Source organism: Sparus aurata, chromosome 17 (genome assembly GCF_900880675.1).
Source record: "Sparus aurata chromosome 17, fSpaAur1.1, whole genome shotgun sequence".
Lineage (NCBI taxonomy): Eukaryota > Metazoa > Chordata > Actinopteri > Spariformes > Sparidae > Sparus > Sparus aurata.
In genome coordinates, this window is record NC_044203.1 from 33,066,794 (window position 1) to 33,080,324 (window position 13,531).

At 43.0% G+C, this 13,531-nt stretch overlaps 1 protein-coding gene across 1 annotated transcript in view; it reads right to left on the reverse strand.

Annotated features, from left to right (window-relative positions):
* Positions 1-217: 217 nt before the first annotated feature.
* The window catches only part of dgkb (diacylglycerol kinase, beta), an 85,188-nt gene continuing 71,874 nt past the window's right edge, over positions 218-13,531 (reverse strand). The window contains exons 23-25 of the mRNA XM_030393201.1: positions 7,363-7,483; positions 7,036-7,096; positions 218-1,964 (exon numbers count right to left, since the gene is read on the reverse strand). Of these exons, the coding sequence (XP_030249061.1) occupies positions 1,857-1,964; positions 7,036-7,096; positions 7,363-7,483 (290 nt within the window). The 3' untranslated portion in view covers positions 218-1,856. The remainder of the gene's footprint in view (positions 1,965-7,035; positions 7,097-7,362; positions 7,484-13,531) is intronic.

Here is a 13,531-nt window from a genome sequence, read left to right on the forward strand (position 1 = left end):
TTTTTTTTTTTCCCGAGTCAACACTTGGCAGGCAACAATTTGTTTTAGGCGGAACGACACGGTGTGAGTTCTAGAGTGAAGCAGTAAGCGGAAAAATAAATAATACTGTGTACAAAAATACAACCTTCACTGTACAAACGCTGCAGAGAACAAAGCAAAGAGATGGAGACAGAACAGACCTCGGTCTCCTCTGGAGGTATGGCACTTTTTTCTTTTCTTTTTTTTTTTTTTTAAAAGACTCAAATAGTCGAGCCTGTAATTCTTCCGCGGAACAAAAAAAACCCCCAAAAAAAACAAAAGCAGGAGTGCAGTTCTGTTAAAAACAACACATTTGTCAGGTGTGTGTCGCACCGGTGGGTCCGTAACAAACACCCTGAAATCTGAAGTCACGTTTGTGTTTATCTTTAGTGAGACGTGATAAGATAAATACTATTCAAATGCAGAAACCATCCAGAATAATCTTTTAATAATCATTTATCTGTATAAGCTAATAATAATAGTAATAATAAGTTAAAGGTGCACTACAGATGGTATCTGCACACGTGAGTGGCTGTGAAATGCCTCTGAGAACTGTAATCACTGGATGGCATTGATTTTCAGTATTGATTCTTTAAATCAAGCCGGTACAATATATATGTCAATAGTCATTTTGTATTTAGACTTTAATTGGTTAATGTACGCTCGTATGCGCGGCGGACTGTAAACACTCAACAGAAGACATCAGGGCGAAAAATCAATGACTCGGAGGAGCTGCACGGTCGTCGTACCAACAAACATGTTACACTCTTTTTTGTCTTTTATTGTTTTTTTTGCCGTTTACACTTTAAAAGTATCTGAGAACCTGAGAAACACAGGATCCCATACAAAAACGCAGCCATCTTTTCATAGATAAAGTAACGATATGCTTTAAAACCGCGCGAAAAAAGTTGCAGTTGTCAAAAAATAAAAAATAAAGAACGATCAATTTTCCACAACGTGTCAAAACAGATCTCAGGCCACTCATGCAAACAAGAAAGTGTGCACGCGATTGGTAAAACTGTCCCGACGTCTCTCTCGTGCGACATGAAACAAAGAGTGTCATGCATTTTTCATGAAGACCGTTAAATCATTCCTTAATCTTTTTTTTTTTTTTTTTTTTTCACCGACGGAGCAGCAACACGGCAGATCAAAACATGACACGGATGAGTTTGCAGGAACCGTTTTATAAAAAAAAAAGAAAGCAAAAAAGCTGATTTCTTCTTTTTTTTTACGCCACTTGAAGCCATTCGTGAGTCAAACGCTGAGCAAAGACACTTCACTTCTTACTAAACACTTTGGGGAAAAAAGATCAGCCGCTGACTCCAGATATGTCAGCTTCAACAGCAGCAACCTCGCTCAGTGTCCATCATGCGTCAGGGGTATGCAAATGCAAATGCAAAAAGAAAAAAACTGTTTAAAAAACATCAATAGCAGCAAAATATGAATAAATAAATAAATACATCATATCACAAAAAAAAACACATTCATCTGTGGGGTTTGTTTGTCCACATGGCACGGATCACAACAGCAGAAATAAAAACAGACTTTTTAGAAAAATCGAGCTTCCCGAAATAGCTTCAGTATTTTTGGAGCTGGACTAAAAACTACACGCCGTCGGTCGAAGCGTCGGCTCTACGCACGCCTCCCTCTGGATTAATTGAGCGGCTTCTTCTCGGTGACGTCTCCACATGCTGCAGGCGATACAGTCCGCTACCGTACGCTGGGCTATCAAACAGGCGTCAAAAGACCCTCTTCGCTAACGGGGGCCGAGAGGTGATCCACTTGTGACCGCCGCAACTCTTTCGGGCGCTCGTGACGACTCCCGAGGTCTGGACGGATCAGTCTTTGCTCTCGGTGCGCGTTCGTCTGATGAAGGACGAGAAGAAGCTGCGGCCCTGCTGCGGCCCCATCAACATGGGCGCCTGGTTCTTGTGGACGATCTCGATCTGGTGTTGGGAAAAGAAGCAGAGATCAGATTTAGTTTGGTGTTGCATCACAAAGACACTCGTTAGGAAAGCCTGTTGAGGGTGAAAGAGGCACTTTTAAGATTTGCCGTATTCTCGTTTTTGGGTCAAGCTCATTTTCAATGGGAGTGCTACGGGCACTTTTACGTTAGCATCAAAATCTCTATTTTTAAAACAGTAAGAAGGCTCGACACAACATGAAACTTTGCTCGTAGTATCACCAGGGTCTCTACACATGAACACGCACTGAGAACATTGGGCCTCATTCACCAATATCTTCTTAAGAATCTTCTTAGATTCTTTCTTAAGTTGTTCTTAAGAGGTTCCTTAAGAAAACCCTACGTCAGATTCACCAACTCGTACGTAAGCCTCAGAATTGTTCGCAGCTGTGTTCTTACATCGATGAAAGCCGCAGGAGCAATATATATGCCATTGTTTTGCGGGCCTTGGATGGAGAAACGCCACGTATAAATAGAGTGGGGGGGGTTACTAATTGATGGCATGTTTCCAATTTACTTGATTTATCTTAAATCATTGGCACATTTAATTTATTTTAGAATTTAAATTCTTTGTAAATTACCAAAAATATGAAATAAATAAATAAATAAATGAATAAATATGACAGAATTATCACTGTAATATTGCATTTTATTGAACTACACAAGAGAAGAAAACACAACCATGCCAACATTTCGGCACTGAAATGTGCGTAAGAGTACTCCTGAGTGTTCGTAGGATTTGTTCTTGCCAAAGAAGAAATCCTAGATAAGAAAAAAAAATTCACGTGACTTTTCCGGCTTTTTATTTCAGTATTGTTTCTTATACGAGGCTCCTTTTTCAACTTCAAGGTCAATATTGTTTTTTGCTAACGACAAAACAACGAATCATCCGTGTATTTATATGGAACTAAGCTTTAGGAGCGTTCCACCTTAACTGTCCTCCAGGTTACGTCACATTCTGAGATCGACACTTCTCCACTGGCAGGACGGCGACGAGCGGAACAAGCTACTGCTAACGTGAGTTGTTCAAAAACCTTCTTTTTAGTAAACTCTGTGTACACAAACAATGGGCCTCATTCATGAACCATTCTTACGAACAAATTTGTTCTTAAGTCCCACTTACGAAGATTTTACAAAGATTGTGGCATTCATTAATTTTTTTCTTATCTAGGATTTTTTCTCAGGCAAGAACAAATCCTACGAACACTCAGGAGTACTCTTACGCACATTTCAGTGCCGAAATGTTGGCATGGTTGTGTTTTCTTCTCTTGTGTAGTTCAATAAAATGCAGTATTACAGTGATAATTCTGTCATATTTATTCATTTATTTATTTATTTCATATTTTTGGTCATTTACAAAGAATTAAAATTCTAAAATAAATTAAATGTGCCAATGACTTAAGATAAATCAAGTAAATTGGAAACATGCCATCAATTAGTAACCCCCCCACCCTATTTATACGTGGCATTTCTCTATCCAAGGCCCGCAAAACAATGGCATATATATTGCTCCTGCGGCTTTCATCAATGTAAGAACACAGCTGCAAACAATTCTGAGGCTTACGCACGCGTTGGTTAATCTGACGTAGGGTTTTCTTAAGGAACCTCTTAAGAACAACTTAAGAAAGAATCTAAGAAGATTCTTAAGAAGATATTGGTGAATGAGGCCCAATGTTCTCAATGCTCGTGTTCATGTGTAGAGACCCGGGTGATACTACGAGCAAAGTTTCATGTTGTGTCGAGCCTTCTTACTGTTTTAAAAATAGAGATTTTGATGCTATCGTAAAAGTGCCCGTAGCACTCCCATTGAAAATGAGTTTGACCTAAAAACGAAACTACGGTAAATCTTAAAAGTGCCTTTTTCGTCGTATTTACGTTTTAAATGAAGGTTTGACTCGAGTACATTCGCAAAAAAAGCCTAGGTTGCATTTTGGTGAGAGTTTTTCTTTAATGTGGGAAAAAGTTAAGAATTCGGGGTTCACATCTCTCATAAACAATGCTAAAGTACCCTCTGGTGCATTATGGGAAAGAATCGGTTGTATGGGGGAGTATTATCTGACAATATCCTGTTTCCCCCCCAACAAGGATGCCATTTTCTGGTTGAAGGCTGAAATTGCAGATCAATGGAACAACAAATATCAACCATCAAGGGGCTGTCGTATTAACAACACACTTCATTATACTGAACGCAGTAATGGGGAGAGGAAATGTTACCATCTGCATTAAAGAGGCCGCGTTCACTTCAAAAGGAGCGCTGCCATTTATTGTACTTGCACTCTGACTCGGCAGCAATTACCATCTTTTGTCGGCTTTCTGCCATCGTCGTTAAACCGAACTGAATGTTTCTGATGTACGTTACAAAATACCCCAAAATAATAACCTTTCTTAGAGAAGATCTGAGAGAATACGTGAAATAAATGTGGTGAGTAACTGAGCTCGGTTTTTAAAAGATGCAGCATTTTTTTCTTAAAGTATTTATAAGCATCAGCAGCTCCAGTTACAGAGCGACGCGCCTCTTAAATAATTATGAACAATTACACCAAATTAATTACTGGAGAAAAATCCTCCAACGTAAGAAAACTAAGAGGACAAACTCACATGTAAGACTTTAAAAAAAAAAAGTGGCATTTTACCAGAATCTGTCGAGGAAAAACAGTAAAATCTTCACTTTGCACCGTTTAATTCAGACCTCGTTATCAAAGAAACTGTGACGCGTGTCATGTGTGGCATCAAAATGCAAATGGTTTGACGCTGTCGAATATGTTATGCACGCAGAGGAACTGAGGCGGATTTGCATAGCTGTTGTTGTTAATAATTAGTGGGTTAACATCCCAACAACTGTGATGTTTTTATAAGCATTTAACAGGTCGACTCATTCAAATTCAGCTCCGACATGCAGCTACCGATAACGCGCCGTGGAAATCACCGCAGCACAATCATGTTTTATCAGATCCCAACTTTGCTCCGTCGAGTCGCGCCGGCAGACACGAGAGCTCTTCCAGGGGCTACTCGTTTTGTCACGCGCCGGGTTCTGTAGCGATCCATATGTAAATCTCAGCAGCACTCCATCCGCAGTGGCGTTGTAATTAAAGCTAAACACAACTGTAATCAACGCGAGCTGGAGAGTTTCATTATCAGAAATGAGGAACTTGGACGGAGGGCGGCACTCGTCGAGGTGCGTGTCTGAGACGTAAGACGGCGAGCAAATTAGAAGAAGTAAGTATTTGTTATCGTGAATTACAGCACAAGAAAACACAAAACAACGATCTGCAGGAGACAGAAAGTGAACTAGATGCCATCTGTCTTTTCATTTGAAACCAGTGCTCTAAGACATCAAAAATGCAGTATTGTGCAACTGAATATATGTTGTCTTGCATCTGCCCAGGAACTACAGACAAAAGTAAGTGACTGGGGTAAAATGTGGAGCTAACTTCATATTGAAAGGGTTAAAATTATTGTGCATTGTCCCAGAAAAACAAGCGAAATCAGGTGAGATCAAGTTTGAAATCCATCACAACAATCATCCTGTGAGACTGGACGTTTGTGGAGAGAATTCTCTGAGCTTAAAGGACAATCTGATAATATTCAAAACAATAAGACATTCAAAGAGTTTGTACAAAGGAAGAAAACAATAGCATCTCTTGTCTTTAAAAACATTATTATGACTCTGAAGCAATCATTTTAAAGTGTCTGTCAGGTCCGAAATGATGTGAGAATCCTGACGGTTGGTTCCGGCTCCTAACAACTTGGTCCGTCAGCCAATAGTAGAACATCATTGCTCAGCCACGCTCAGTTCAGCCGTTCTTACGCTATAACGTTGGCATCTTAGCTAGCGCACAAACTGGCAACCGCTTGAGGGCTCGGATGATTCAAGCAGCAGTGTTGTGAGGAGAATTTAATTCCTAATACAAGATATTTATAACGCTAACATTAGAGTGTGTAATACAGTCGGATCACATCTCTGTTATTTAGAAAGGACCCAAACCCCTCCAGAGAGGAGCAGCAGAGGCCCGGGAGAGCAGAATCTGTGTGTTTACCAGCAAACCTTCAGCTCATATACTGCTGTAAACAGGGCAGAACTACTGTGTGAGTCTGTGAAGTCACATAAATAACTTCTGGTTCAAAACAAAACAGACAAATTAAATATCCAAATCAAGTTCGGCCAGTTTTCAACATATTCCTATTTTTGGATCTATGCATAAAATCAAAAGTACGATGTTATCTGTTTTTTGGCATCGGATTCATTTCGATTTCGGCTTCTCAGCTGAATATCAGAAGCACGGATGATGCACAGATTCAAAATGGGAAATCTTTGCTGCAATTTCAATTAATTCCAAAGGAAACGCTGCAGTCAGACGACCTGCTCAAAGAAATTGGCACCAATATTCCTCCTACTGGAAGTCAGTAGAGAGCCATCAAGACGATTTGCTTTTAAGGAAACAACTTCTGAATTGGGAAGTCGCCGTTCCTGTCGTGAGCGAGCGGAGCTAACAGGCTGCTAACGCTCCGTTAGCAAACTCTTTATTGTCTCTCTTAAATAACAAAAGTTGTCAACCGCCGTTGAGTTGTCACCTCACCGCGGTGATGTGCGGTAGATGCACACTCAGATCAGTACATCGACACGTCGCTCTTATATGTGCAACAGATCGCACGTCGGATGACACCCAACTTGAGCGATGGGTGTCACCAGAGGCGCTACATACTGTTCAACTGGAGAGCGAAAACATCTTCTCGGTCGGGTGTGAAGTTACTCTTTAAGCTCCTGTTAAACATCGGCTCCAATTTAGACTATTCCCTGATGCGTATTGTCTCCGTCTTCCAACTCTCACCGTCTCATCAACAGTTGAGACACATCGTTCAAATACTGTCGTTCTGCTGCAGCTCATGCAGTATATGCAGCGTTTCCTCTGAATAAATAAGTTTTTGATTTGGGTTTTTTTTTTACCCTAAAATATGGCACCACTTAATGTTTTGATTGATGGTCACCAGTCTGCGTGAACCACCTGCATGCGTTACAGAATCTGGCGACACAGTGGACACATTTAATGACTTACTGTGCAGGGCGTCTGCATCCAAGGTTCCCCATCAATCTGCATCGGGAGGGATTTACTGGTTCTGTCAGTGGAAAGAACACGGGACAATTAAACTTTGTGAAAATGTACATAACAGCAATCTTAAGCGGCACCAGGAAACCCGGTGTTCGACTCACAGGAAGTGATAAATTCTTATCTGAATACAATTTAGCTTCAAACAGACAAAACATTGTTGATTTTTGACTTGATGATCAAAGCAAACCAAATTTTGCAAGGATGCCAACAAAAAAGACGACAAACACGCGACGATGGCGACTTTATCGGTCGACTCGAGCGCTGAACGCTGACCTGATGGTCACGGAGGAACACTGCGCCAGGCGTCTTCCAGCGCTCTTCAGCCCGGTGTAGATCTGACCCATCTCCATGGCGCCTTCCAGCCCCACCACCTCCAGGAGCTGGTCGGACAAGTCTGAAACACACAGAAACATCTTTAAAACATGCGGCTTAATCAACCAGAGCTGCTGCAGATTGAGAATTCGTTTCTTACTGTTAAGATGGAAAAGGAGAACCACGTCAGTCTGTGTTAAACTGCAAATAATGTCCAGTAAATGATTCAGTGTTGAATAAATACATTTGTGTTTATTGTTGGCCTTAAATGTTGCTGGTGTTATCATGAAACCGAGACACTTCCACAGATGAACAATGAGTGATGAAGGGAAAAGCACCGAGAAACTGAGGAAGGGAAGAAGAAAGAGGAAGAAAGTCGTGAAAAGCGCATGACGTGATGCTCCTTACTTCAGATAGAAAAAAAAAAAGAAAAGAGGCAACAAGAACAACAAGCTACAAACAGAACAGCTATTAATTAGATTGCACCGGCAATGCAAAGCAATCTTGAGATAATATAATTATTAATTTCTCTTCTGTTTTGCAGTTATGAGCATTGATTTTGCCCCTGCTGGAAGCCCAGTGTCACGCAGGGCCCATCTGTTTTCAGCGGCCCGCTCTGCCTCCGACTCTCCACCGACTCGTCCCTCCACAAATTAAGAAGCTGCTGCCTCGCTGCTGGGAGCAACGCAGACACTAATTGAAACCAAGACCCATTTTTAGGCACTCGGTGCGTGCGAGCGCGTTAGCTCGCTGCCACCGCCGCTGCTCCGTCGCTGTCGTGTTTATCCGAGTTTCCTGAAGGAGTGTCGCAGGTAATGTTGCTGTTGTCGTGAGGTGTTGTTGTTGCTGCCGAGCTGCGGTGTCCAGCTGTCACCATGGTGACGGACATGCGTCTGGCCCGATCTCTGTGCCGGACTGTGAGTGCAGAGCTTTCCAGGGTCGGCGTGGAGGAGCGTGTGTACATACCCGGCAGGTTGACCTCCTGACAGCGGGCTTTAAAGCGGCTCCCCCCCCCCCGGGCTGTGACTTCTCATGCCAATGCAAATGGCTCACACAGGCCCGCGCTGACACGTATGATGAACAGCGTCACCACGGCGATAGGGATTCCTTGTTGCCCAGGGCTACAAAGATCCAGTTTACCCAAGAGTGCTTGCCGTCTGCAGAACGATAGAGCCTCTCTGTCAAATATAACAAGGTCAGTACTCTGTACAGCCATTGGATGTTTAATAAGAACGCAACTCAATATATTTGACCTGCATAACCGTTCACTTCTAGATGACCCAGGGGGATTTTTTTTTTTTAACCAATCCTGACTTAGAATTCATGAGAAGTGAAGACAGGGCACACGCAAACACACTTTCTACAGCTGTAAACGGGAGATGATTCAAAACACTTTGATTCTAGAGACACACAGAAGAGAAGAAGTTGTCCCTGGAAACTGTTCTGAAAAAGGGCGGACACTTTCAAAACATACTTGACAGGTGATTATATGAAGCACTTGTCCATCACAAGCTAACTTCAATTAGATCAACAAACGAGCGGAGCCAGGCAGGAGAAGAGTGAAAACATCTTTACCATCGAGAAAAGTCTTCTGATGCCATAACAGCATCAACACTAACCTCTTAAAGGAGAAACTAATGCCAACAGTTGCCTTTTCTAGCTGGTTGTTACACCTAAACTACACCTGACGCTTGTCAGTTACTTCCTCAAAGGAGCTGACTGGTCCAAAGAACTGCTTCAGACACAAGTCTGCGTGATCGCTGTGCTAAATGTTTGACACTTTGCAGAATACATCTTTTTGCTTTCTGGCTATAATTTCCCAAAATGGACTGACAGTCACAAAACTGTCAGTTGAGCAATCTGAGATCCCGACGATTCAGTCCTTGAGGTCAACAGCCAATGTCACCATCCTTCCAGATATTTGTACTGATACATAACACACATCCAGGCTAAGACTTCCTTTAGCTTGTGAGGGTGTTCGTGCAAAATAATCTGGGGGAACTTGTTTGACATGGAGGGTGGCGAGTCCTGCCATTAAACTGAAAAGCTAACAGCTGCTAGCTTGGTTATGTTTGTACCGTCAGCAACCAGGTTAGCGTCAGAGTGACCTGCCGACTTGTTGTTGTTGGGAGTCTACTCTGAGTCAGAGTCAGACTGACCTGGAATTGACTGTGACCAGCGTGATGTCACGGTGATTCAATCTTCAGAGATTAGAGCCTCTGTGATTGAAAAGTCCGATTTTATCTGGTACGATCCATTGTTTTTCTCATGAATCACCGACTATTATTTCTTAACACCGTCTACCTGGAACAATAATCAGAAGTGGACTGTGCCAAATATAGAAGAACCCATCATGTTTACTTCCCAGGGATAAACTGGGAGGACAAATGAAGTCACCGAGCCGTTGGCGCAAGACGGAGGTTGAATTATTAACGGACAAGATAAGCACCCTGTGGCCGAATATAAACCGAGACCACCCCTCGCCCAACCTCCACTCCACACCACGCGCCTCGCTCGGGGTGACGAAGGCGATATTTGACTGCTATAAACACACAACACACACAGAGAGGCGCTCAAGGTGACAGCGCGGGGCGGATGAGACAGTCGTGTGAATGAATGTCCATATGGGAGATTCACAAAAGCAGTCCTCCCCGTCAGAGAGGCGGGATGAGAGGCGACGTCCTTGTCGCTGTCAAGGCGACGACCTGTCGAGGCCGCCGGCCGCGCACTGACACATGTGGAGCAACAGGGCGAGAGCGGAGGAATAAAAAGAGAGGCGGCGAGGGAGGCCGATCAGCTGAAAGTAAAACTAAAGAGGGATGGCGGGAGGAGGAGGAGGAGGAGGTGAAGGAGGCCGGTCCTCCAATGAAAGCTTCATGGGGCTTGTCACGGGGCATCAGTCCCAAGCGTCAAACCCTTCCACCCACACATGGACGCCATCCCCTCCCTCCTCCTCCCCCCTCCTCCTCCCTCCCCTGGAAAAACCTCAGTCCCATTTTAAATAATTCACTCCGCAGCCATTCCCTTCCACCTGAGGGGCTTGTCTCCTGGCGTCACCAGCGGGACGATTTAACAGCTCCCGAAAGGTCAGAGTTTTTTTATCCCGCAGCCGCCCTCCACCTACCCGTCCACACACACACACACACACACACACACACACACACACACAATAATCCCTGCCAACAGTTTGATCTGTGCGTCGTGCTCGGCGGTGCCCCCTCTGGGTTAATGCACTCCTGTGTTTACCTCTAAATACGCAGTCCTCTTGATCTGACAAGTTAGGGCTGCTCACCTTGAGGGCACCTTCCACAAGGGCAATCCACACACACACACACACACACACACAGGTGCACGCCCACATACACACATCGATAAACATGTACAAATGGGGCGCAAACACGCAGAGACGTAGCGGCGCACACTCCCCACTCAAACTAAGTGCCTTCCCGGGATGGCCCTTTTTTTTTTTTTTTTTTCTTCAACCACAAACACCAAACTGATTGATTTTTATTCAGGGATTAATGGAGTGTTCATCGCGGCGAGGTTGGGCTTTGAATTGATCAACTATTAACCGTCTGCCCTCTGCAGCACACCGCACCGCCGCCCGACAGTCACAACGTCACATTAGGGAAGTTATTCGCATCCCAGACGCACAAAAGAACTTGTTAGAAGATTGTTTCGTTCGGGCTGATTAGTTCAGGACCGAGCTGTTGCCTCTTTCTACAACTCCCTCGCCGCCCTTGCTGTAATTTACAATCATTTTCTTTTCTTTTCTCAGGTTCTCACTTTAAAAAAAAAATCACAAGTAGAGTGAATGCTGCGACTGTAACACAAGGACTAATTTGCCATGTTTTTAACAAGCTTTACCATCAGCGTTCTACGAGGGTGCGACTGAACTGCTGCTGAATCCGACGGAAACAAACAAAATTGGAATCACATCGCGGTAAAAAAAAAAACAAAAAAAACAACAGAGGCTCCATCGACAGCTTCACAGAGATCTGTCTTCTCCACCAGTCATGTTCTGACCCAGGTGAAGTCTCAGAAGGGATCACCGGCAGCCACGTCTGGAGATCCTCACCGGCTCGCCATGTTTCAAACCCGACACTGATTGTAACATCCACTTCATCCCCGAGTACAAACGCACCATCTCACCGTGAAACCCACAAACATACTGTGCATCACCTGAGCAGGCAGCAGTCAGACATGATGGGGAATGAAACACAAAGAACACAAACAAATCCAGGATTCGTGGTGATGGCGAGGAAAAAAAATCATACCTGCTTATGCGTTAACGTTTTCAGATGTATACACTTTTAATTCTCTTGTAATTTAGACGCTTATTCAATTGTGCTGATTGTCATTTTGCATTCAAAATAAAAAAAAAGGAAACACTTCCATCATGTCAACTTTCCACGAGCTCTACAAAACCAGCCACGGTGCAGCTTAATTACAATTTGTTCTAGGAAATATCTCAGACCAAAGAGAATTTAGTTAATCAGTAGTGGAATATGTTGAACCCTGTAATCGATCACAACTTTACAACAGTATTGACGGCACTGTCCACATACTGTATAACAAGATCGATAGTCTACAGGTACATTATTATCTCTGTAAAGGCTGCAACTAACAATTATTTACTGGATTTACGACCTCCGCCAAGGAGCTCATGTTTTCGCCCGTGTCTGTTTGATGGTCGGGTTCACTGGTTTGACAGCAGGATGACACAAAAACTACTGAACTGATTTCCACCGAACTTGGATGAGACTCGACCCTGAATGCACACCATTAACTCTTGGTGCAGAATCGGATAAATGGATGCATCCAGGACATTTTTTTCACACAACATTGTTGTTAATTTCTCAGGGAATAATCCTGATCTTCATGAAAACAAAACAGCCAAATTAAGGTGGCTGTTTTCAAAGAACAAGGACAATTTGATGTTGGTACAACTAAAACTCATCTTGCAGATTTAAATGTTTCATTTGATATTGGACAAGGCTTTATTGAGTTAAAGAGGACTGACTGGGCTTGGCGGAGGTGTGCATTCAACTCAGTGCCATTCTAGTTGATTAGCTGTTTGATCTACATAATGTCAGAAAATGGGTTAAAAAAACCCAAAACTGAACAATATTCAGTTTATTGTCATAGAGGAGAGAAGAGACTAGAAAATATTCACACGTAAGAAGCTGAAATCACAGAATGTGAACCTATTTTTTACTCAATTAAACAATGATTAAAACAGTTAGTGATTCATTTTTGCACCTCTTAAGGCACTTAGAGGGGCAAAATGCTAACAAGCTCACTGTTTACCATGTTCGGATAACATGTCAGCATGCTAACATTTGTAATAAAAAAGAAATACAGTGTAAAGTTGAGGTTGCTGGGAAATACATAAGATTTGTTAGTTTATGAGAAAAAGTGAGCTGCTGGAAGAGCTGGAGAAAACAATTAAAGTTGTTCGCGTTCGTCCTGAAGAAAACCTTTAATCTAAATAAATTCATGGTAATATATCCGATCTAATAATCCAGAACCTTTTCTATCAGTTTAACATTTTCCCACTGCTGCATTATCACCTTTACATTTTGGATTTAAACACTTCTTGCACCGCGGCTTTCTCCTTTCTCGTCCGGATGAGTCCTTCAAACAGGCTCACACTGTTTCACCACAGAGCAGCTGACTCATTCTGCTCCGTTCATTCATATATTCTCATTGACGGGCTTCCTTTTGACGTAAATGGATTCGGGGGTATGCCCAACACCCCCCTCAGTCCGCTCCCATTAACTGAGCCTGTCCACCGGAGCCTACACAGACCATTAATACACAAGTGACAGTTCCAAACACTGACATGATTGTACCTCCTTTTTGCAAACAAAACCTGCTGGCTATGATTCACCTTGTCATCGGTGAAATATTCATGCGCTCGGGAAAAGTTTGGTCCCAAGTTTAGTCTTTGATCTATCTGATAGGAGCAAGGACACGGACTGTCTGTGTGTGTTCGGGCTTCAGGGGGAAGCCTCCAACACCGCCAACTGGTATTTTTAAAAATCATTGTCCAACAGTGCAAACCAACCACGATCTTCCATACATGCAGGAGTTTGATGGTGCTGTTGATGACTCGCCAATTTTTTCA